Source organism: Colossoma macropomum, unplaced genomic scaffold (genome assembly GCF_904425465.1).
Source record: "Colossoma macropomum unplaced genomic scaffold, Colossoma_macropomum, whole genome shotgun sequence".
Taxonomy (NCBI): domain Eukaryota; kingdom Metazoa; phylum Chordata; class Actinopteri; order Characiformes; family Serrasalmidae; genus Colossoma; species Colossoma macropomum.
Window position 1 is genome coordinate 8,386,407 of NW_023494801.1, and position 25,486 is coordinate 8,411,892.

The 25,486-nt window shown below is 39.1% G+C and overlaps 2 protein-coding genes across 2 annotated transcripts; one reads left to right on the top strand and one right to left on the bottom strand.

The window, feature by feature from the left end:
* Window positions 1–1,972: 1,972 nt before the first annotated feature.
* On the bottom strand, window positions 1,973–8,085 carry nudt9 (nudix (nucleoside diphosphate linked moiety X)-type motif 9). Its single transcript, XM_036590326.1, has 8 exons — window positions 7,932–8,085; window positions 7,155–7,388; window positions 6,207–6,296; window positions 6,027–6,113; window positions 4,818–4,929; window positions 4,094–4,240; window positions 3,920–4,004; window positions 1,973–3,433 (listed from the first exon to the last, which is right to left on the bottom strand). Exons 1-8 carry the CDS (start codon window positions 8,021–8,023, stop codon window positions 3,288–3,290), a joined length of 993 nt encoding a protein of 330 aa, XP_036446219.1. The 5' UTR covers window positions 8,024–8,085; the 3' UTR covers window positions 1,973–3,287.
* Window positions 8,086–11,130: 3,045 nt separating this feature from the next.
* Window positions 11,131–24,437, top strand: mapk3 (mitogen-activated protein kinase 3). The gene is made up of 9 exons (XM_036589342.1): window positions 11,131–11,571; window positions 13,669–13,851; window positions 14,585–14,774; window positions 15,220–15,336; window positions 15,842–15,956; window positions 17,595–17,726; window positions 18,700–18,809; window positions 19,266–19,395; window positions 21,239–24,437. The coding sequence occupies exons 1-8, from the start codon at window positions 11,360–11,362 to the stop codon at window positions 19,383–19,385; spliced, it is 1,179 nt and encodes a 392-aa protein (XP_036445235.1). The 5' UTR covers window positions 11,131–11,359; the 3' UTR covers window positions 19,386–19,395; window positions 21,239–24,437.
* Window positions 24,438–25,486: the final 1,049 nt, after the last annotated feature.

Here is a 25,486-nt window from a genome sequence, read left to right on the forward strand (position 1 = left end):
AGGGATAATACTATGGGGTTGTTTTTCAGGGGTTGGTCTGGATCCCTTAGTTCCAGCGAAGGGAAATCTTAATGCTCCAGCAGACCAAGACATTTTGTACAATTGTACACATCCAACTTTGTGGGAACAGTTTGGGGAAGAACCTTTTCTGTTCCAGCATGACTGAGCCCCAGTGCACTAAGCAAGGTCCATAAAGGCCTGGCTGGGTGGGTTTGGTGTGGAAGAACTTGACTGGCCCACACAGAACCCTGACTTCAACTCCATCGAACACCTTTGGGATGAACTAGAACGGAGATTGTGAGTCAGGCCTCCTCATCCAACAACAGTGTCTGACCGCACAAATGCTCTTCTGGATGAATGGGCCAAAATTCCCACAGACACACTCCAAAATCTCGTAGAAAGCTACCCAGAAGAGTGGAAGCTGTTATAGCTGCAAAGGGGGGGGCCATCTCCATATTAATGCTTATGGATATAGAATGGGAGGTCATAAAAGCTCCTGTAGGTGTCCCAATACTTTTGCCCATGTTTTTGTTTCAGCTTAGAGTGCTTTGTGAATCAGGCACAATATAGGACAATCAGAACAGAGCTCATTTACATATATCAGTCTTAAAGGCACAGTAACACTACCAGCCTGTTTAATTCTAAGAGATAACAAGAGGTTGGAAAAAGGTAATATAAACATCTTAACAGACTTCAGGGGGAAAAATGTGGAAGATGGGCCCTTTAATACCAGTCATGCATAGGCCAAGACAGAGAGGAAGAACAGCATGTCTAAAATGGCCAAGTTAACCAAGACACCAAGTTACCAAGTCATTACTTTGTTGTCTTTGTTTTAGCTGTCTTTATCTAAATATACAACAAAGATGAAATGCATTCTTACATGTCACTTTAATCATCTTTAATGATTTATCTGCAGCAATTACTGTGTGATCTTAAACAGAGATTGACAGAGGAGCTGTGTAACCAGTTTGGTGTCTCCACCTTTCCGCAGACCAAGATCCATCTATGATAACACTGTCACATTCTTCATGTGTCTGACTGACTCAAGGTGACTGACTCAAGAACATTTGAGATAAAAATGTGTTATGAAAGCTATTTCAACTCAAACCTCTACGATATTATCTAAAGTCTTATAGAGCAGGTATTATTTGGGCGGTGGATCATTCACAGCACTGTAGTAACACTGATGTGGTGGTGGAGTCAGTGTGTGTTGCCCTGATATGAGTTTTAAAAGACTGTGTCCACTCACACCTACATTGTTGGTCCAGCTTGTAGATGACGATAGCTCGTGCGTTACTGCACAGTTTGTGTTGGTCATGCTCTAGTGCTTCATCAGTGGTCACAGGACGCTGCACACAGGACGCTGTTGGCTGGATATTTTCGGTTGGACTATTCTCAGTCCAGCAGTGACCCTGAGGTGTTTCAAAACTTTAACAAACTCTAAGAAGTGCACTGTTACCGAAAGCTCTTTTATAGTTCTGATAAATTTGGCTAAACTACTGACAGTTTTATGTGCCGCAAAAAAAATTGTCACCAATGTGGGGAAATATTTTAGAAAAGCTCATATTTTAGCTATTCTGTCAGTGGTGATGTAACTGTATTGATGTTATTCAATATAACAGACTATGTTTTACACTGGAATTACAGATCAACATTTGTACCCCATTTGCCAACACAAAACGCAGAATGACCGAACTGAAGCCTTATGAACATACTGCAACACTTTGGTTCAGTTTTGCGGGCCCAGATTAAGCCTTTATGACAAAACTAAGTGGGATTTTACAGGTAAAACATTAACAGTTATAGTTTAGCTTGCAGTTTGGTCCAATAATAGATTCTTCTCTACAAAGCTGATCCTACATCTTTAATCAGATCCTTAAATGCAAATAATTTACAATGTTTCTGATGATCTGAGTTTTATGGCATTTATGGCAACTCAAATTAGAAACAGAAGTCCACAGAACAGGAAAGATAGGAAAGAAAGTCAGAGCAACATTTATTATATTCATCACAGTGTCAGCTTTTGTAGACAGAGCAAGAAAGAGAACCTTATAATAGATATAGGAATATCACCCTCTAAATGATAATCAGTTCAAATTTTCACTTTCATCTATTTAGTCCTTCAAATTAGCTTCACAAATCTACAATAAATAGTCAATGGCATAAAAAAAACAATTGCCCATTAAGGTAAATTGCTATGCATGCAGGTAATTAGGTATAACACATGCATTAGCTATAAAAAGGAATGATTTCTGATCTTTTTCTAAATTTCTGCATAATGTGATTGTTAAGATGTGAACAAAGTCATTCAATGTGGGTTGATGTGAAATGCTCTGTTCTAGAGACACTTACTAGAATTCACAGTCAGAACTGGTCACAGTGGTGATGATAGGAACTAGACATATGAAGCATTTAATGCCTCTGTAAGCTATGGTTATATAATGCTATTACATTAAATGGTTACTAATGCTTTGCCTGATGCCTGAGATACTGTCTTATGATAGTTTTGATACACACTTTTAGGCTAAAATGTTTCTTCTTCTGCTTCTTCTTTTTCTTAACATCAACATTGTAGAGAGGTACATGCAGGGCGTTGTAAGGCAAACACTTCCCTTTTTTGGATTTCAAACTATTTTACCATTATCAACACTGAGTTTTCAACTCGGAAGACGTGTTGGTATACTGGTCATTTGGGTAAATAATGACCATGTTTGTGTTGTAGACATCACGACCCCCAGTTCCCATCACTACCACTGTAAAGAAATCTGAATCATTTCACATCAAAACACTCTGGATGACTTTCACGTCTCAATGGTTTAATTATGCAGAACTTTTGAAAAAAATGGTGAAATTCCCCTTTAATGCTGTGGCAGTGTTTTCCACAACGAGTGTAAATTTGCCAGCTAGACAAGTCAACCTGAATTTCATCCTGCTGTTCTACATAATTCAGGAACTGCTCATCTTTTTCAATGAGTTCAAGTATAAGGGATCATCTGGATCTAATCAGTGTCAGTGTGTTTTAAATCATGAAAAAATGTTCTATCCCAGTCTATCAGTTCTCAATCAAGCAGAAAGACCTTTTTACAGTTTGAACTGCAGTTCCAGGCTGTAGTGTGCAGAAAGTGTTACAGAACAGTACAACGCAGGATGGGTCATCAGGCTATACATTTGGATTCAGATCCCTGCTCCATTTAACCATTTAACCATTTTCAGTCACTTATGACTGATATTTCAATTCATAAAGTGTTTTTGTTTGTGTCTTTGAAGGCGCTTGTCATTGCTCTTGGTTACCAGTGGGCTTTCCTTTCCTTGGCAACTGTCTGCAGAAAATGTGAGTGGCTAGCATACAGGGGCTGAGAGGAGTCAACGTCGATCCAACTCACTTGGCCTGCATCGTCGCCTGCTTGCAGTGGCAGCTCACTTACACTGTCACCTAGTAAACGCAGAGAAGCATATTTAACTGGTTTTACTATTTTTACTATGCACTGTTGTACTGCAGTGCCAATATCTCAAGACCTCACATATATTATTGCGATAATACCACAGCTTCATCCTTGGTTTTTATTATTAGGTTTTCTGAGATAATTATGATACAAAAAACGAATGAACAAGAACGTTTTTAGAATCTTCTACAGCTCCGTTTATCATTCTGGACACGTCTAACAGTTCTCTTCTAATTTACAGCTTTCTAGTATCCTATTATTTATTTGAAACCTGTGAGGCTGCACAGAACTAGCGTCATCATGTTACAATCATTTTAGACACTTATCCACGACCAGATTGCTTTTATATCACTGAAAACATGGATTCTAAATTTTTAAAGAGCAATTAAAAGCTTTTATACACTAATTTATATGTGGCAAAGGAGCCACTTTTATTCCATATTTGATGGCACACTTTCATCCAATTTAACTATTACCTTTTTCATCATGGAAGTTGACAGCAACTGTTTCCATCCAGGAATTGTCTGTGTTTCTTGGGTCATCTACATAACCTTTATATACCTGAAGGGTAGATACAACAGTCTTGTAACACAGCACTTATAACATCATGTTATTTTCAGTTTCTTGCTCTTTTTCTAAGAAACAGGTACCTGGAAACCTGGAGCACTAAAAAGCTGAGTGATCCGCTCATGGATCTTTTCCCGCTCTTGTGGGGAGGCCTGGAGAGAGTTCATTGCCTCCTCTGAGAATTCTCGCTGCAAAGTTAGAGACACTAACTCTCCTGGGTCCACCATACCCTAAACATATATTACAGATTAGCGCCAGTGCATAGAATATGTACAGTTGTGTGCAAAGGTTTGGGTGCCCCTGGTCAAATTACATGTTTTATTGATTGTTTAAATGTGCATTTAATTCAGAACGTTAGATGAGGGTAAATTAAGCAGCGCTTTGGCCTGGAAGGTCCCCAGTGTAACATGCCTGCTTTACAGAGAACACACTTTTGAAAAACTGAATGCACAATCACTGTTTATTTGCTGAATGTATCATATTGTGAAGAAAAAAAAACATAAAAATACAGCCTATACAAAAGTTCCTGCACATTTTCTATGTTTTATTTTTGTCCGATCCATAAAAATGAGCAAATAAACAGTAATTGTGCAACAAAATTAGAAAATAAAACATGCTGTTTTTAAAATCTGTACCAGGTAGAGGATATGCTAACTTATAACATCAACAAAAAATCTAATTTGTTCAGGGGTGTTGAAACTTTTGCATACGACTGTATGTAAACTGCAATTTAAGACATGATAGCACATGTGATTTCCAGAAATGAATGTACTTTGTCATGTTCATGTCCTAACAATACATACTGACCCCTGGGATGGCCCACTCTCCACAGTCTTTCCTCTTGATGGACACAAACTGCAGCACAGGAAGTTTAGAGATGGCGTGAGAAACTTGCTGCCCTGCAGAGTCCCTCTTCCACCTGGGAGACCACAGAAGAGAGAAGTTAGCAGAAGAGGATGTAGATGAACCTGACCATTCCACCTGAGATTTGTGGCCTAACCACATAAAACAGAACAGTCATCTTCATGTTGTGCCCTTAGCCAACCTTTAGTAGTGTTTTCTGACCGAAGAGACAACAGAAAAAAAATTCCAAAGAGAAGACAACAACTAGCATGCTAGTGCAAAACACAATTTGCATGCTAGTGCAAATGTTTGGACCTCAAGAGTATCACTTGGAGACAGTTACTATAACACAGCCATAATTACAGAGACAATGGTTATTCCTGCTTCTAGACGCATCTAGGCTCGTGTTTAGGAACACGAAATTCAGCTGATATTAGTTTTAAATAAACTTGTTAAAGCGTCACTCTGGCCAAAATGACAAACTTAATCATGGCTGCACCTCTCGTAAACATGCTTTTTTACATCTACAGCAGTGCCTTAGTAGTGTCTAAAGCAAGATTTTCTGGTTTAAAAGCTAGAAATACCTCTTCTGATGATGTTTATTGAAAGAGGGAGAGATTTTTTAAACTGACAACTACTTTGAAAGGCTTTTTGGAGGAAAGCTATCTTTTGCAACTGTAGTAGAGAATGGTTTACAACAGAAATGACTTCTGAGATGAGGACAACAAGCTGAATGCTACCACTAGCAAGATAACTAGCTTTCTAGACACCTTAGTTCAGATAGGCTTCTTTTCTCTGGCTAAAACACCCTCCATCCCTTTTGCAGTGTACATTTAGTGCTGAAAAAAGACAGAATTGTGGTTATATTTATTAGCTTCTTGATTCAGGATTGGTTGGCATCTCAGGGATTCCCGAGCGTTGCGTAATGTATTTGCATAATGCATGCTGGGCTTTGTAGTAAGAGAACATTAATATAAGCAAACATAAAAACAGTACAAATCCTGAATTCCGTCAAGCCAATGAGGCTGAGAGATACAATGTTGAGCTACAGAATTCTGCATAACTGGTGAAATAACATTAAAGTCTGTTTTTTTGCTGGAGTGCTCCTTAAAGAGGTGCCTTTAGCAGGAGCAGAACAATTAGGTAAATGCCTACCCCTCTGGGTCACAGTACCTGGTTACTATGGGGTCTGCAGCGTGGTTAGGACCCCACCTACCCAGAAGGCCCCTACCATTCAAACCAGTTCTTCCCCTAGGATTGCTGAAAGAGATTGAAAAAGAGTACGGAGATTGTTGTATGGAAATTTGAGCTCATGTGTTAAAACACAGACAAATGACTAAGTGCTTGGCTTACAGTGGTCTACCATCTTGTACTATGTACTCTCCCTCATGGCTCCTCCTGTCCACAGACCCATCGAGCGAGTTAAACTGTGGGGAAAATGAACTGAAAGAGAAAGTGATCAATCAGTAACAAACAATTAGGGCTTTAACAACACATATATTTGCAGTTTCAATACGATTCTGTGGTCAAGATTAAATTTTAGTGTTGAAGTCTTGATTCTACAGAGCTCTAACTATATGCTCCACAGATCGCAGTGAGTTAGATTTTATTTCAAAACAAAAGACTGCAAAGGAGCATGTCTTTGTGTAAAATAGGCATCCTATAAAACAGTTCAACTGAGCTATAAATGATACAAAAACAGAACTGCTTCATGTCTCCATTTTCAACCCCCAACCCAAAAAATTGAAATATCAACATGATTTAAAAGCACATTTAAAATATAAGCAAAATATACAGAGCCTGACACTGAGCATGAACTATAACCCAGTTATTGTTTCAATTGTTTCACATTTCGCAAGATGGTAAACTGAGAGACCTTCAGAAGATACTGAAGGGCTTACTGGCAATGGAGTTTTAACTTTCAATGCACTTTTTCAAACTTTTTTTTCAATACTGTTTTGTAGAGGTGGCTTATTTCTTCACGTGGAGTAGTTTAAGCATGACAGCCTATATTTACACCTAGATGCTCAATTTAAGTGAAGCGCTGCAAAGAAAAATAGCTAATTTTAAAGCATAGTAGTTTTTAAAAAGAAAAATATTGGATTGTATTGGTATTGGCCAATACTCAACCTTTCAATATCATTACTGCGAAAAAAAGTGGTATTGTGCTACTGTTTTTAAGTCGTTACATCCTTAGAATAAACCTTACCTTTAGAATAAGTGCCCAATAGTATTGGGTATATACGGCCAGTACACACGTAGTACTTATAGCTAAAGGAAAAATGTGCACTACTGACTCACCCGATCTCTGGATCAGCCCAGACAGGTTTGTTCAGCACAGATGGTGCTGTGTAGTTCACAGGGCTGTACTCGGGCCAGTCTGCTGCCCAGCTAACCTTATCATCTGGAACAGGGAAGCGGTGGGTGTCTGAGCCGGGGTACACTGGGCAGCGGGCCTTGATGTGCATGGCAGATGATGACATGAAGGCAAAACTTAAAGTACACACACTCGGGACTCTGCTGTTGATGGCTTTGCTGGAAACAACAAAAAAAATCAAAGAGCCAAAATCAGAGCAAGTCTAATAATGAATGAATGAATAAAGGTATAATGCACTTCGTTAAGAATGTATCTCCCTAGGTTCAGTTCCTCAAATTCAGCCAAGGCATATTTTAGATCTTTATCTCTGACTTCTTCAAATCAAAGAATTTCTTGACTGACATAGAGGTGTTTCAGAAATGCGTCTTACCCATCGCGCGGTCCTACTGAGCATGCGCATATCATTAGCATAGCGTTGTAACTTAACGTTTCAAAAGTTTATTGTGTTTATAGGGCTAATACGGTATAGACTCAGCTCAGTATTACCACTTACCCTTTGATAAAGTCATTTAGGATATTAAAATATCCAAATTAATATTTTAATGCTGGTACCAATTTCTGATAAGGAGATTTAGGCTATCAAAATATCCTTCAGTTGTATAATTACAGATGTAGCTACAGATATACCCACCCTAAGAAAACCCTGAGGCTCATCAAGAGGAGCAGAATGAATTTCACACAACTTCATTCATTTTACATACCAGTATCCACCCGTACACACGCCGTACGGCAGCCCTACAATGGTGAGCGCTATATGCACGGACCCAGCCCAGTTTATGAAAACTCGTTTCATCACAAACTGCCTAAAAGCTCCGCAGTGACTAGGAAGTAAACAGCAGCAGCTCTGCCCGTTTCGCTGACGTAACCAAAGCGACGCTAAATCAAACGAACCTGTGCCACGTCCTGATTGGCTGACTCGTTCACTCGCTCACTGGGAGACGTTAAACTGCTACTGGGCTGACTTGCTCCCTACTGCCTACATAGACAGCTGGGGCAGATAGACAGGCAGCGTTTAAGGCGATTTTATTAGTAATGAAAAAATACAAAAGTAATAAAAACGATAAGAGGACAAGAGCAGAGTAGTAGTAGAAAACAAGCATTACGCAGTTACATGGGAATGTTAGCCCACATAGTAAAAGGTAGAATAGCAGGGGAAGACGCAGAGATTTATAACAGAGGTTCTCAAAATTTTCTCACTAGAAAGAATAAGGGCCCACAGGAAAAAAAACGTTTGCTACAAAAACTCATTTTTGAGATGTTTTCAACGTAGCAATTTTCGGGTGGGACAACATGCCATGTATATGACTGAACATCAAATATCAACAAATTAGGCAAAACAACTAATTAGGCTGAAATCAGGAACGGTGGCAAATAAAGCTACATTTTTCACTCATGAGTGGACATTTGAAACTTCGGCTGTATTTTGTTTCTAGAGACAAAGGGCAAAAAAACATATGAAGTTGCATTATGCACCACTGTTGCATTACTTGTTTTAAGATTGTTTACCATTTGAGAATATTTTATATTTCTTTCTTATAATTAAGTCCATTGTTTCACTAATTTTTTATGACTAAGAACCATCACTGGCCCACTATGGACCACTGGAGGGGGCCCAGTGGTTGAAAAACCCTGCTTTAACATAACTACTGGACTTCAAAGTTTCAAGAATAAGTCTTAGTATGAAGTTATTCAACTACAGAAAGTAAGTTATTCAAAATCGAGTTTGAGGTGTAGAAAATGTGGGTCCATGGGCATCCCCAAAATAGGCAGTTTACAGTTGTATTGCTGAGAGAACTTAGAGAACGTACAGAGTAAATCCGTAGCCTATCAAGTTTAAATTTTCAAAATATGTTTTCACTGGATAGCATAGGATTTTTTGGAAGCAGCCAGTTTGCTTTCCATTAAATATTATAAAAGTTACTATTACAAATAAAAACAGCAGGCGTGGCAGTTATAGTGTCTTGTAGTGTTTCATTACTTACACATTTGTTAGTAGTCTTCACTTTTACTTTAATTTACTTTCTCACTACATGTGAGACCATGATCCATCCCTGCTATGCCAATACTAGTATACCAAATGGCAAATTAAAATCACAGTATTGATTTTGTATTTTCCTTTTGAGCTCAACATTGCACATATGAGAGGGAAATCTAAACACAAACATACAAATACATTGCCATTTTCAATATTACGTATTCATTTAAATTTTGATACAGATATGCTTCCACGCACGAGAGGATGCATCTGATGATCACGAACGAGTTGAAAGAGTATTCAAAGAGAACTCAGTCAAAACTTGGTGAAGGATCTGAGGATGTAAGTCAGTGATCTACTATTGACATCGTATCTTCATCAGTGTAATGTTGATTTTGCCTTTGAGGCTTAAACATTGAGCCGGATCTTCTTTTTGAGCCTGTGTGTGTGACAGTAATATATAAAGATGTGTTATGTGGTTTGAAAAACTCTTGGGAAATCTGACCTGATGCCTCTGACTTTTACATGATTATTTCAGGCTTTACGAGTGACTCACAGCAAAAACTTGCTCACTATGTTTTTACAAGTTTTTCTCAAGACTCATTAACACTACTTTTTTCAAAATGCTGCTTTAAGTATAGCACTGGAATTGGCTGGAAGTTAAAAAATGATGTGATAAGATCACACAAATAAAGCACACTCTTAAAATAGATGTGTTAACCCCATAAAATTCCAGGCTTATTACATACTAAGGCTTGTTATTCAGTAACTACAGGGACTTTGCAAACTGGTTGAGCTAATATTATAGACGTTATAGAATAGTTATAGACGTGTATAATAAAATTTTAGGCCCATGGAGGGGGGTCCTGACCATTTAAAGGGTTAAGAAACAACACATTCTGTCAATAAGTAGAAACAGTGTGTTCCATTGGAGACAACACATTACTTTTAACACAGAATGTGTTGAAATATTTCTATGCTCAGTTACAGAAAAAACATTTTGAATGTGTTAAATCAGAAAACAATATGACACAAAAAAGGCAAGGCAAGTTCATTTATATAGCACCTTTCACTGCTGTCATTTAAAGTGCTCTGAAAATGAGAAAATACAGTCATTTAAAAAAAGTAAAGGGGCATAGAAATTAAAAACATGATTAAAACTTGATTAAAATAATCAGTCATTAAGTCATTAAATCAGTCATTGCAATTAGTCATTAAATTAAAATAATTAATGAAATTAGTTTTAAATTTCATAATTAAAAGTTAAATTAGGGGATAAAAGTGTTAAAACAGGTAACACAAGTAAATGTGTTGTTATTTAACACATTACTCCTCTTTAGAGTGCACTAATGACCGTAGCTGGAAAAAGTCCAAACTAAACTGGATCACTTCAGCCTCATGTGAAGTAGGCGAGGGCTCCTGTATTCTGCTATTGAACAGTCTCTGTTGTACAACAACACACAAATAACTTTATAATAGAATATTTAGAACTTTATGGTGGTGTTGATAAATGCCACGTAATCGGGCTGTTCATAAACAATTCCAGAGGCAATAAGGGAATCACACAATCAGCCATCCCGTCAAAACTGACAGTGACGAACAGGCCCACATTTAATCATTTCACGGCTCGTGTTTAATACTTTAAGATTAACGTCAACAAATTGCTCATGCTCTTATCTCTCGGCCTTATCAAGTCAGAATGATTCACTCTGACGGGAGCATCTCTGTTCTCTGAGCCCCCCTGTTTAAGCCCCCCATTTGGGGTGAGAGAAAAGTTTCGTTCGTGCACCTGATGCACTTAAAACATTAGAGTCCATATCTGATTTTGAACAGAGTAGTCAGAGTAGTCTTATAATCATGATCATGATCGTGGGCGGTGCAGATCTGCACACGCCCAGCGTCCTTCTACGGGAGGGATCCGCGTCCACACACACACACACGCGCGCACTCTCGCATAGTCTTTATCGAAGAGGAGGGGGCCTCGGTTTATCGACTCCTCTTGGACTCCGAGGCGAGTGCACCGTCCGAGGAAAACAGCAAGCGTCCACGAACTAAACAGATACATACACGAACGCTGTTATTAACCTGAAGAGCGGTACAAGGCCCCCTCCCCCGAGACGTATTGATCCACAGCAGCGGTTTGCGGACGGAGCGATGGCGGACTCAGGCAGCACCGCAGCGGCAGCCGGAGCCGCAGGCTCGAATGGGAGCGCCGCCGGGGCCGGAGGAGCGGTGCCGCCCGGAGGAGCGACTGGAGCCGCGGGATCAAAACCCGGCCTGGAGTCCGTCAAAGGGCAGAATTTCGACGTGGGCCCCCGCTACACCGACCTTCAGTACATCGGGGAGGGGGCCTACGGAATGGTTTGGTAAGGGAGAAAACAGTTTGTTGAGATATTTGTGTTTTTATTCCACCCTTTAACCCCTTTAGCGTTGATCAACAGAGCAGCAGCAGTAATTCGCTAACTAAGTAGCGCGCTAGCTTAGCTGTGCAGTCTGATGGCAGGAGGTGGAACCTGTTAAAACAAGTAAACACGTCCTCCTGTGCAAACTATGAGCTATAAAGCGATGATTTCATACCATTTCGGAGATTTGGTCTGAAAATAAAAGGGTTTTTTTGCAACCGCCAGCAAGAACGCTAGGTTAAGCCAGCTAGCTGTCAATTTTGTTGCTCATCCTGTTAGCTAGCTAGCGGGCTAACCTGACGTTTATATAGCCAGCAGCGGTGTTTTACGGTCCGCTGTAACCTAAACCACACTGTAAAAGGTTTCTGAGGACCTGTCAGTGGTTGTTGCGACTAATGACTTTTTTTGAACGACTTTTGCTTATTGAAGCTCTAACAAGAGCCTGTTTGTAGCTGGTTAGCTGCGCTAAGCCCAGTGAACTAAACCTGCATGCTAATCCATTAGCGTTTAGCAGTTTGACATATCATTATGTGCAGCCTGTAGGAAAGGCGTGGTTATGATGCTGCTAATTTTGTGTTTTAACGGGGAAGTGAGATGGCAGAGATGCTGTTTTTGGTCCCAAACTCCCAAAGGACTGACTGTTACCAGAATGAAACGCCTTAAAGCTGTTGTGATTTCTAACTGTGCGTTCGTGTGGACAGTCGGTTAACATGGGTGAGCAGGATCATGCATTGTTAACTGTATTCTGGCAATTTGGTGTCTACATACTGCGAACTGTCTGATTAAGATGAGAAGATAATATAAATATACTATTGAAACTTGATGGAGTAACTTTGTCTATCAGTTAGGGTGATGATTTGAGCCAGATAAAGTCAATAAAAATGACTCTGACCTGTTCTGCTGTTTGACTTTCCAGGATTTTGAGTTGAAGCTGCATTGCTAACTTAGTTAGTATTCTTTGCTGAAGTAACATCTAGTAGTTTGCTGGGCATGCATCTGCTCTTTTTACTGCAGTCTAAACCAACATTTCCATGATCATGTCTATAACGGTTATGTGGACTAATATTTTCATGCTAGGATTGAAAGAATTTTGATATTAGGTTGACTTTAAATGACTTTTTTTTTTTACCTTGTTTGTTCATGTCCATGGTTATGTTAATCGTAATTCAACAAACTATTCCATTGAAAAGACAAAATTCTTGTTTTTTCATATATTGAAGTCTAGTAACCTGCCCACCAAAACGTCGTCTGCATTTTGATTGCATCACCGTGCGTCAGCGGGAGAGAAAAATATTATTAACCAATAGTTTCATGTTTCATCTCCCCTTTCTTGCACCCCCACCTATCATCAAGTGAAAGACCGTCCATTATATTATATTTCATGTAGGAACATGACATGATCCGGAAGGAAAATGCATTCATTTCCAGTTCATGTTGATTCTAATGCACTTAACAAAAATGTTGGTTCTTCAAGAGTTCTTTTGTAAAGGTAGTTGTTCTATTTAGAACCAAAAAGTCTGTATATATTTTCATGGTGAAATAGTTCTTCAGATTGATGGACATTGCATTGTATGTGGTTCTATATATCAATATTTTTTTGGTGCTTTGTTGTCTTTCATTTTTAGTTCAACTGTGTAGGATTGGTGAAAGTGATGATTATTTATTATCGTGATAAGTTTTGTTACAATATGCTTTTCTGAACATATTGTATCGTCAGCACTCAGACAACACTGGACAACTGCCTGTTTCATCACAGAGAGTGCAGTCAGTTTGGTTTAATTTAAATTTGTGCAGTGCTGTATGTGAAATATAAAAAAAAAAAAACATTGTGTACATAGTTTTATATGTATAAATACTTTTATTTGGCACTACTTTTCCAATTTATCAAACCTCTGTAAAACTAAATACCATGAGGCATTTTGTCTAGTGTGAAAATGACTTGTTTTGTGATATAGTTTTGCCATATCATCCACTCGTAATAAGTAGTTTCAGGATTTCTAACCTGAAGGAAGCCTCAATAGCCTCATTATCTCTTTCCTGCACTCTCGCCAATGCCCTCAGCTCCGCATTCGACAATGTGAATAAGATCCGAGTGGCCATTAAGAAGATCAGCCCGTTCGAGCACCAGACCTACTGCCAGCGCACCCTGAGGGAGATTAAGATCCTACTGCGGTTCCGACATGAGAACATCATCGGTATCAATGACATCCTGAGAGCGCGCCACATTGACTATATGCGGGACGTGTATCCTTATACAAGCAGCCGGCCACGCCTGGAGAATAAGCCTGCGCTGCAGTGGCGAATGATGTTTCTAGTTCTTAACATCAGTAGCAGAGCAGGGGTGGTGTTGATAGACTTGTGTCATTTTGGCAAGACTTAAGCAAACATCTTCTAAAGCCCTGTTTAATGCTAAGATTGTAGAATTTCATCAAATAACTGAGTCACTCTTAACTCTTTGCTAGGCTTTTAACAGTAATTTAAATCAATAGTATGGCAAAATATCAAATTTGCCCCTCCAAAAATGCAGTCAGTCAGCCAAGATGTCTTTGGTGCTTTAGTTTTGCACCGGAGCTGTGAAGCTTATGTAGCTAACGAGTAATGCAAGCTTATAGCATTTGCAAACTGCATGCCTAAATCATAGCACACTTCCCTCAAACTGCATTGTAAAATGCAACCTAAAACAGACTTGTTTGATTTAGGCACGCAGCTTGCATAGTGCTAATTGGCAGAGAATAAACATCCACTATGTTAGCCTTGTAGCACCAGAGCAGAAGTAAAGAAGCAAGCTTAGTGCACAAGCAATTTTTGGCTGATTAACTTCTTTTAAAGTAAGGGTAAAATTGTTTACATTTAAGGTTTGTCGTTTTTAACACTATAAAAAACTGATTAGAAAGGTTGTGTCCCTGACCATTGCTGGGATTATCCCCAGCCAGCCTGTCAGCTGCTGTGAGTTGGTTAGTTCCTTGACTCCCTGCAGCTACATCGTCCAGGACCTGATGGAGACGGACTTGTACAAGCTGCTGAAGACCCAACAGCTCAGCAACGACCACATCTGCTACTTCCTGTACCAGATCTTGCGTGGGCTGAAGTATATCCACTCTGCCAACGTCCTCCACAGAGACCTGAAGCCCTCCAACCTGCTCATCAACACCACCTGTGACCTCAAGGTGAATGCCAGCCATTGTCGAGGTTTTCTGGTTAACATTTTCAAACACTGATTGTGGTTAAGAAAAGGCTCAAGACAGAAGTGAGGACTAGAGCAGTGGAAAGGCTAGGATTAAGCCTAAACTCAGTATTTGCATTCAGCTGCTCACTCATTTTTCAATGTGTTCTAAATCGATGCTGTCTGTAACTTTACAGGAAAAGGAAAAAAACATTTCTTACTTTCAATGCAAGTTAATGTAAAAAGATCTTCATGATATTTTAACACAGTATTAATGGCAGCTAACACTTCAGAATTATGCACTAAAAAGACAAAAATGGAGAGACAGAGTCAGACATTAAATGTTCTCGTATGCTTCACTATTCAATGGTCACAAAGGAAAGACGGTTTGATATGTATGTGTGAGAGACACTCATTTTCCTTTTCTTTTTTCTTCTGCTTCTTCTTAGATCTGTGACTTTGGATTGGCACGGATAGCTGACCCAGAGCATGACCACACTGGATTCCTCACAGAGTATGTGGCCACTCGCTGGTATCGTGCACCTGAGATCATGCTCAATTCCAAGGTAAGGACTACAGGTGGACAAAGCAATTCACCAATTAAGTACTCATTATGCAACTGCTTATTTTGACTGTTACAATATAACTTGAGTCACAAATTGATTTTGCATTTACCAAATTGAAGCAGTTTACATTAGGTGTCTCACCTGAATCTTGGAGTTACAGCCTGCATCAGCTTCAAACAAAACAGACCTTCGCAAACTTTTTTCAATACAGCAACTGTTTTTCATTTGAAAGACTGTCAGCTGCTTTCTAATGCTGACCAACTGGCATTTACCTTGATAAACAAAAGTTTGAGCATGCAGATAACATTAAAGTAATGAGTAGTGAGATTTTTTTTTCCCCATCACAGTTTGAGAGGAATAATTAGTCATTTGTAACAGATTCTTTTTTTTTGTTTGTTTGTTTGTTTGTTTTTGTTTTTTGAGGAATTATCCCAACACTAGTGGGCACTGAATCCAAATGTTTGCATCTGTTCATGATCTTTACCTTTCTCCTTCTCTCTGATAGGGCTACACAAAGTCCATTGATATCTGGTCAGTGGGTTGCATCCTGGCTGAGATGTTGTCCAACAGGCCCATTTTCCCAGGAAAGCACTATTTGGACCAACTCAACCACATACTAGGTGAGCCACTGCAACTACACGTTATCTTTAATCATCACTGCCCACGTTCAAGTGACACGCAAACACTCAGCTGTGTAATAAGTGATGCTGCTTTCAAAATAAACCAGCATTGGGTCTTTGGCTTCAAGGAGATGTTGTTAGTACAAGTTACATTTGTTTAATATGTGTTTTGTGAGTGCATGCTCAGCAAGTTTGCCTGAGGTTTCAGAAATGCAGTTGTGGATATAGAAAGTTTTCTAGAGAAGCTTGATTAATCAAATGTCAACCCAGTGGGCTGTTTTCAAACATGTTTAAAGGTTAATTCAGTATTTTATTTTTTTAATCACATCATTTTAATTTAGAATATTTGTTATGGAAAAATTAGTTGATTATGGTTCCGTTTAGGCTGCATACTGCTTCATTGCAAGAGCACTGTACTGTACACTTTTCCAAAATCTCCACTTGGATGTAAATAATACGCTAATTTAGTGGTTAAGGATGGAAGAAGCATACTGTAACAACAGATCAAGTTTAACATTACTGTCACTGTAGCACTTATGTCAAGTCCAGTGCCGCCTTGTTACAGTAAGATGCTAGATATGAGATACTTCCTATTATATAGTCTGTAATATACAAAAGTGACCTTGAACTCAGTTCTGTCTTCTTTGTTTCTTACAGAATGAAGAAGAATGTCAGTTTGTTAAGGCTTAAGTGGATTATATTGTGGTCAGGAAAAAAAAACCTTTTGATTATTTTAGTATCCGTAACCTTAAAGGTGCAGTAAGCGATGTTAATCACTACGCTTTTTGTCTGATTCAGCGAATGTCTCCTCGTGATCTGCTAGTTGCCCGTTCTCTGCAGGCGCTGGAGAAAAATCCAGTGTTCATACACAGCACTGGCTCTATAAATGGGAAACAAACAAAGTGGTTCATACTGAAAGATGCAAGACTATTCCAGCCAATCAGCATCAGGGTCATATGTGCTTGTGCACAGGATAAGTTCTTGCATCAGGCAGGGCAAAGAGCCATGTTAACATGGGTGAGGCATTTCAGCGGTGGAGGGACCTCAGAGAGCTGAACAGGCTAAAGTTGGCTTTCTATTCGCCAGCTTCTGGTTTAGATTTTACTATTCCAGAACGTAACTGCAGCAGTTCTATTCTGGCGTCTCATTTGAGGTGGAAGGGGAGTATTTGAACAAGAAGCTGGTGAAGCTGACTTCAGCTACATTGAGGGTTAAAAAGCATGAAAAGGGATGAGATGGTTGCTCTGTTTCTGCTTGACCGGTGGTAACATTAACTTATTGGTTCTGTGAAACAGTAAAAATGGGTCAGTATTGTTTTGTCCTGTTTGCTGACATTTATAATAGCTAGTCCTAACTGGTTAGCTTTGCTGCAGCAGTTGTAGCACAGTTTGCTAACCTACAGTCTAGCTAACGTTAGTTACATTACTTGCTGTGTTATAATTTTCCCTGGTGTTATATCATGTTATTTGTCTGTACAACATTTGTGAAGGGTTTTGTGGCAAAGAAGATCTAAAAAACAAGTTTGCTTATGTTTACGTACCTCTTCTTTCTCATCATTCAATATCAGATGGATCTTAAATGAATCAAATGTGAAAATGAAATGAACTCAAAACATTGTGTGTGTATGTTTTATGCTAGGTATCCTGGGCTCCCCCTCTCAGGATGATCTAAACTGTATCATCAACATGAAGGCCAGGAACTACTTGCAGTCTCTGCCCCAAAAACCCAAAATTCCCTGGAACAAGCTTTTCCCCAAGGCGGACAGTAAAGGTATGCCCACAGACTGCGTTGTAATGTGACCAGAAACTGATTTGTAGGCCAAGTCTAAAGTTTTGCTTTAAATGTATACAGTAGAAGATTTGAGCTTTTAAAAATGTTTATATATAACAAACTGTGAATAATTACTGACAAAAGTTCTTTCTGGGGAAACCTGCCTACCTGAACTATTTTTGGAAAAAATTTGGGAAGAGCAGAGTGATGCAACATATAGAAATAGACTTTTCAGGGTGGATGACATTCAGCAGTTCTGTTCACCTTTTTTATTTTAAGATGTTGACGTGATTCAAGCCTGGACTAAGCATTTCCAGTAATGATTCACTTCTGCTGTAGTCTTGTCAAAGTTAACATGTTTATGGCATGTTATTATGTTAAATTATTAACTCCATTTTTGAATACTGTTGGTGTGTTTTTCATAAATACGAAATGCAGTTAATCGTGATTAACTACACAAAATAGTGTGATTAATCAGAAGTAACTCTTTTTTAATTGTTTGACAGCTTTAGTCTACTTAAAAGTCTTTAAAGTAAATCATACTAAATTGTGGTATCTTTTTAAGAGTGTTTAAAGTGACAGCCAGAAAGCTGTATGAATTCCATTCCTGAGCGTGATTTTCTTGTGGATGTGATGTGGAAGGAGAGTGTGAGGCTTTTTGTGTATTATCTGGTTGGCTTGTATATATTTGTCTACATGTGTCTGTAGGAGAGTGTGGGAGTGTGAGCTGGGGGTGGCTGTGAACAAATGGTGTGGGGAAATGTGAATGCATTGTGCAAATGTTTTTTGGCACTGCGCAATGTTTAAAGGCATTTTTTTTTTTTTGTATTTCTGATTTTTTTGTATTTATGCTTTTGGCAAGTGTCATACTATGAGAATGCATTCATGCAGTGGCCGTAAAGTGTATGCAAGAAGAAGTGTTCCGAATGTTTGTGTGCAGTTCATCTAACAAACTTGCCTCATCCCTGTTTAGCTCTGGATTTGTTGGACCGCATGTTGACCTTCAATCCCATCAAACGTATAACTGTGGAAGAAGCATTGGCCCACCCTTACCTGGAGCAGTACTATGACCCCACTGATGAGGTATATATTACTCTCCCTCTCCTCCTTGTACATGTGCACCCTCATGTAGCAATACACGATTTTCAGTTGTGAGGTCAGGTTATGCTATATTATATTATAAATAATTTTAAAAACAGTGGTTTGGGCATGGCTGTGTGCATAGCATAAGCCTCTGCCCCTCCTCGTCCACTCTGCTCTCATAGGATGCATCCAAAATGCCTAGTTTTGATCATTGACAGTGGTTTCTACAGAAGATGGCAAATAAGAGACCACCGAACATATATCAAATTGTCAATGTTACTGCTGTCTTTCATCCTAGATGTTCAGTGACTAGAACCTTTTAATGTTTTTCTACATCATTCTCCACTATAGGCTTTGTTAAACCAGGCACTTTGCAGTCTTGAATAATACAGTAAATTTAACTGTGTTTGTAGCCGCAGTTTTGAATAATGCAGTAAAATTTAACTGTATTTGTAGCCGGTTGCTGAGGAGCCCTTCACCTTTAACATGGAGCTAGATGACCTTCCTAAAGAGAAGCTGAAGGAGCTCATCTTTGAGGAGACAGCTCGATTCCAGGCTAACTACCAAGGCTCCTGAAAGAAGCGAGGTAAACATGCAACACACACACACCACGTAGAGTACACAAACCACACACACTGGACTTATGTCCCTGCAGACTGAAAAGAATCCAATAACCAGAGTATTGAGACCTCTACTGGCCAGTGTGAGATTCAGTGAAGTGGGCTTTAAGTAATGCAGTTACAGGAAACTAACCAAAAGAACAAGCCTTCACCACGAAGATAATTAGCTCTAAACCGCTCAGAGCTGTTCAAAATTGAATGATTGAAATGAAGGTAAAATAGGTTGAGATGTATTGCTTTTCCAACGTTTACTAGCGCTGCTGCCTTAGCTGAATAATGGTGCTTGTGCAGTGGAAAAAAAACACGAGTTCCAGTCTGAGCGTTCTCATTAAGGCGATGTGGCCACAAATTGGATATGCATCTGATCTAGGACCACATTTGATAGTGGCTCAGGTGTGATTTGAAAGGATCAGATTTGTGTGTCCACACAGCTCTGAAAACATCAGATCTGTGTCACACTAAGGCAAGGAATAGGATTTGTGCCACTTTAGCCTGTTAATGTGAACTTAGCCTTTGAGAACTTACCCAATCAGGGCCGACTGGTACTGATAAATTTGAAACCCAACCCTAACCCACTTACACGCACTAATAGAGATGAGTTATCTCATGCACATTTTACAGTGCTTGACCTTGTGCTTGAGCTAATCAACAGAAAATAGAGATAAACTGGGGTTTTACATGTGTATATAATAGACAAGCAATATTTATGAGCAGTATGTTTTGTGGAATTGCAGATCGTGTAGATCTCCAAGTCGCGCTAAGAAATTGCAGTTTGCGTCACCTTCCAAAATAACCCTGATCAAGACTGATTGAAATTCACCAATTTTGGTGCAGCAAGCTAGCCGACAGTCAAGGATATGCAGTAATAATACAAATGTAGATAGCTAAGCAATTTAATCCTGGCTTCTGACTCTGTACTCTGTATGCTGCTTCTCTTGTGTGTATAAGATTATAGCTGGTTGGGAAGAAGTATACAAAGTGGTGTGCTTAGGCACTTCTAAAATGAGTGTTACATCCACCCCGATATCTGATCCATCAGCTATATAGTCTTCATGCCATTTTTGTTCAGCAGATTATGCTAGATGTGCACCAATTGGCCATTTTTATGGCCAATTCAGAATCCAATTGTGTTACAGCCACACTGTCTGCCACTTTCTGCTAGCCAATTCTCTTAAATACCTGTAGCTCACACTGGGTGGACCAAGTGAATGTATGAAACACACTAGTACCAGTACTTTATTTTAGCCAGTATTGCAGTATAAATAACATTTATTTGCTTCTTAAGTGGCCAAGCAGTAATTTTAAATTCATAAATGAAAAATCTGTTGCCCTTTTAAATAACATGGAATCAGATTAGGTGCCACATTAAAAGCAAGGAGCAACTGGCTGTTTAGCAGTAGGAGTGATTCATGAATATCCTACAGCATTTTTGCATAGGTGTACAAACACAGCGCAAGTGCACTTGCAGCTGCCTCACTCTATTGTGTGCCATAAATTTGCAATGCAAAGCAGCCAAAATCAAAGCAATAAATTTGCTGATTGCTTGGCTGAAGCACGACTAGGCTGATTCCTTACCTGCCCAAACCAAGTAATGAGCCAATTTATTGGTTTGATTTTGGCTGATTTGTGTTGCAAAATCAAATTAGTTGATTTCTAACTTGGCCAGTTCTGGTCATGGGCCCAGAAAATCCAAGACGGAGCTAAAGCTATGTCAGCTTTGAAAAGTGCAGGCACATGAATTTGTTACATCTCTGATTATTTGTGCACTCTTATGATGCTCATATCCTTTTATCCCTTGTTTCTTCCTAGCTCTCACGGAGAATGACCAAGCCACGTGATGGCTAAGAACAAGATAACTCCAAACAAGCTACAAAAGATATACGTACATATATGGTATCCAAAAAAGAAGAAAAAAAATATACATTGAAAACTTGAGCGTTTCTTTTCTTTCTCCATCTCTCTTGCTGGGCGGCTGTGCGCTGGTTTGGGCGTGTAACTTGCTATGTTAATGCCATTGAATGAGGCTGTTACTCACAATCTCAAACATTGCTGCGCACAGCCTCTACTCTTTCACCCCTGCTCCCTTCATATCTCTCTCTCTCTCTCTCTCTCTCTCTCTCTCTCTCTCTCTCTCTCTCTCTCTCTCACCCTTCTACTCTCCCCCACCTCTCCATCACTTTAGTTTTCTCTCCTTACTATTCCCTGTATTGCCCTTGAATGGAGAAAGAGTAGAGAGGGAGAGGAAGAGTGAGCACATGGTTATTATGGGCTCTAGCTGGGTGTGTGTACATATATAGGGGCGTTGTGTTTTGTTCGTTTATTTTTTTTTTTGGTTTTTTGCACTCTTGGAGTATTGTATGTCAGAGATCTGTTTGTACACTGTAATTTGAACGTTATGATCAGTTACAAAATGTGTTTTGTATGTTGGGAGTTTATATTTGAGTATGTTTCTAGGTTTTGTCTTTTTTGTTTGTTTTTTTTAAACAAAATACATTACATGTGACGAGCTTGATTACTTTTTGTTTTTGGCTTTCGTGAAGAGGTCTTGCTCAGATTGTGATATGTATCTTTATAGCCGGTGGGTTTACTATGGAAATGGAGAACAATCCAGGCCAGGTGAAGGGAAGAAGGAGCAAGAGATACAGAATAGTCTCCTGCTTTACTTACTGTACAAAATATCAGATCTCCACCGTTAGGATTTGAGACGCTTTCTCGCCAGTGCTTTTGGAAAATGAAGCCATCAGTATCATCAAAACTCAGACGTCATGTTCACATTCCTCATGATGCGCCCTCATTCTTTCCTCCTCTCTCCCTCTTTTTCTTTATTCCTTGCTCTTTCTCAATCAGTTTTCACCCACTCCGTTTATGCTTCATGTCATATATAATTTCCTACATATCCCTTCGCGTGGAGGTTTTTCTTTATTCGTTGTGTTGCTCTTAACAATGGTTGTCATTGGTTACTATGTCTGTGGCTACTGTTGCCATGGTCTCCCCTCCTCCTTTTTTTGGTAACAAAACATCAGCAGACTGTGAGCAGTAATCTTTCAAATACTGCTCCTCTGATGCTTTCATGCAACGTATCTTTCCCTTCTTCTGCATCATTCCTTCTTTTCCTCTTTCTCCTCACTCTTTGTGGGTTGAGGTAACATAGCCAAGCTGAACGTTTTCAGAGCCATAGCACACGGTCATTCCCCATCCTCCTTTTGTGATGTCAGACTTTTTGAAAGGGCTTTTCCACAGGGCTTGCTGACCTCATGCCTCTCTCGTCTGTGATTGGTTGACCTTGTGTTTATTGTAGTCTGTGATTGGCTGACTTTTGCATGTGCCATGTCACAGTTGTTACTGCTATTTGCCCTGTCTTTATGGAACTGTTATTAGCCTATTTATATATATATATTTTTTTTTTTTTGTGCAACAAAAAATGCACTGTCCTTACCCATTCAAACAGACGCTTTTGGCTAGTTGTGGATGAGGAAAGCTTGCTCTCGGGGGGAGGAATGGAGGAATTTGAAGTAGCACAGGGTGTATTTGTTTTGCTTAAAGGCCAGGCTTATCTTAATTTCCACCACTGACCAAGCCTTTCTGAACGGTGCTTTGAATTTACACAATTGAAATGCTTTAGTCAGCTGAACATAAATAAAGTGGTCCATCAACAGCAGTTACTATTTTTCAGTTCACTTGTTCTGGCATAAATTATGTGGAGTAGGGATGCACAATGATATCGAAATCATCATGGTATCAGATAAAAGCTAATTACTAAATTGCATAAAATAAAAAATATATATATATGTCTTTTTTTGGACTAGAAAAGCAGAATGTTTAGGAAACGCTCAGCTACTGTGCTAAAATTCAGTAGATGCGTACATGGAAAAATATCGGATATCAGCTTTGGCCTACGATTCTTATATCATTGCATCCCTAATGATGATGTAATGTTGATTTTGTTCAATTGCAGCTGACTAACACATTTGAATCATGTAAATTTGAGGCATTTTTCAGTGAATGAAATAAAACAAGCGCACCTTTCTTCAGATTTCATATGTGATGTTGCTCAATCTGTGCACCTGCACTTTGTGTCTCATGACCAAACACTTTTTTTCTTGCCTGTGCAATTTCCTGTCTTATAGAAACAAGAGTTAAGGAATGGAGATGTAACAACAACAAAATTCATTTCCTTCATTTTGGTCCTTTATTTTCAGTCCTGTCGTCTTTTTTCCTCTCCTCTGCTTTCTTCTCTTTCTCTCTCCCCACCTCCTGCACTCCTCTGCTTTGCTAGTGCGTTGTGGGACAGGAAGGCACAGATGGCAGGGCTGTATTGCGCCCATGTCCGTGTCTGCATGTCTGTCTGTTTCAGCCTCGAGCTGCTCTTCTCTGCTTGCCCTTGGGGGGGTGACACCACACCGCTCACTGACCTGAGGGAAATCATTTACCAAGGAAAACGATCTTTCTATTATGCTGTATTGTTGCTGATGTAATGCTTATTTACAAACGGGACCATGGGGACTGTCTACAATCGTACACACACACACACAAACACACACACTCACACACACATCACACACAAACACTTGCAGATATCACTCACACGAAAAACAGTATATGATTTGAAAGGCCTACAAATGAGGCAGATTTCGTAATTTCGTCCTTTTAATGGCTGTTCTTATAATTATTGCTGTTGTTATATTGGTGAGTCTTTTTTTTTTAAAGAACTGAAAAGGGATTTAAAATTGTCTTTTTTTATTAGTATGTTTTTATTTTTTTCTCTTATTTCTTTCTTTGGGTGTGAAAATTAATTGGCTGTGACGTCACTTTCGGAAATCTATTTTTCTTTTCCCTTAAACTTATAAGGACTTATTTTAAAAGATGATTTAAAGATATGAGTAGATATGTTAAGATAAGAACCACAGATGGTTATAGTCTATGTACATGCTTATGGGTATTATGAATTAAACAATTAACAAAGAAACAGAATTATATACATATATTAAATAAACTTCCTGATACTGTACGTTGTGGAGTATGACTTTTTCATGTTGGTGTTGGAAAACCTGTTTCACATTTTTCACAGTTGCAGAAGTGTTCAGTCACCACCCGTTTTTATGGTATTCAGAATGTCAGACTTGACTGAATTGTTTTTATGAAGTTGGTGATGAAAGTGAGTGCTCCATAAAGTTTTACAGTTCTTGTCGTACTGGAAAAAAGGACCAGCATTTTAAACAAGGGAGCCTTTATTCACAGTGTTCCTGATTTAATAAAAAAAAGTGGGCATCTTTATATAGGGCAAACTTAATTCATAAAATTTAATTTGTTTTAGTTGGATAAATGATTGGTTATGCACTCACTGTATGGCCTGTAAATATTACACCCTGGTCCATGTGCTTTGTTAAAATAGCTCTTTCTTCATTTTCAAAACTGCGAAGGAGGAGAGAGAACACGGCCATTATAGATAATGTTACTGTTACATTTTTAATATAGCTGCTGCCTTTAGCTTGTCAGCTCAGTCTTACTGGCTCTTACATACTACTGATAGTTTTAATAAACCTCTGAGGTTGTGTTGTAATTTCTCTATGAGAAAAATGAATGGGGATTTTGAAAATCGCACCCTGTGGTAAAGAAAAATGTTCCAAACTTGATATGTTTGTTGCCAGATCCTCTTAATTGCGAGGTTGATAAAGAGTCTAAATACAAATGTTGCTGCATGCAGGCTAACACTGCTGAATGGCCATCATAACAGTGGCAACCTCTCCAAAATACCCCACACAGACCAGCAAGCTTTGCCAAATGTGGTAGTTGTAGTACACATTGAGTAGTTAGGTAGTAGTAGACTTACCTTCATGTCAGTTCAATGCACAGAAGTGTTATCTTGCTTGTAGCATGTATGTAGCATTACTTGTTTTTTGACTGCGAAACAGCCTCTTAATTCAGAGGATCCAGTGACACTTGGGTACATAGAACTAAAGTATTGGGGTTTTGAGCATTTTTGTTTACCACATGGTGTGACAACAGGAATTTCCAAAAATGACATGGATTTTTTCCATAGAGAACACCTGGATTTCC

What these genes read in the sequence shown, in the direction of transcription:
- mapk3 (XM_036589342.1), top strand. Translation starts at nt 11,360, where the DNA reads ATGGCGGACTCAGGCAGCACCGCAGCGGCAGCCGGAGCCGCAGGCTCG. An exon ending in ATTGACTATATGCGGGACGT is followed by an intron (nt 13,852 to 14,584) that starts GTATCCTTATAC and finishes GACTCCCTGCAG; the next exon opens with CTACATCGTCCAGGACCTGA. An exon ending in CCAACTCAACCACATACTAG is followed by an intron (nt 15,957 to 17,594) that starts GTGAGCCACTGC and finishes GTTTTATGCTAG; the next exon opens with GTATCCTGGGCTCCCCCTCT.
- nudt9 (XM_036590326.1), bottom strand. Translation starts at nt 8,023, where the DNA reads ATGAAACGAGTTTTCATAAACTGGGCTGGGTCCGTGCATATAGCGCTC. An exon ending in GCAGACCCCATAGTAACCAG is followed by an intron (nt 4,930 to 6,026) that starts GTACTGTGACCC and finishes GTGGTCTCCCAG; the next exon opens with GTGGAAGAGGGACTCTGCAG. An exon ending in TTAGTGCTCCAGGTTTCCAG is followed by an intron (nt 4,005 to 4,093) that starts GTACCTGTTTCT and finishes TCTACCCTTCAG; the next exon opens with GTATATAAAGGTTATGTAGA.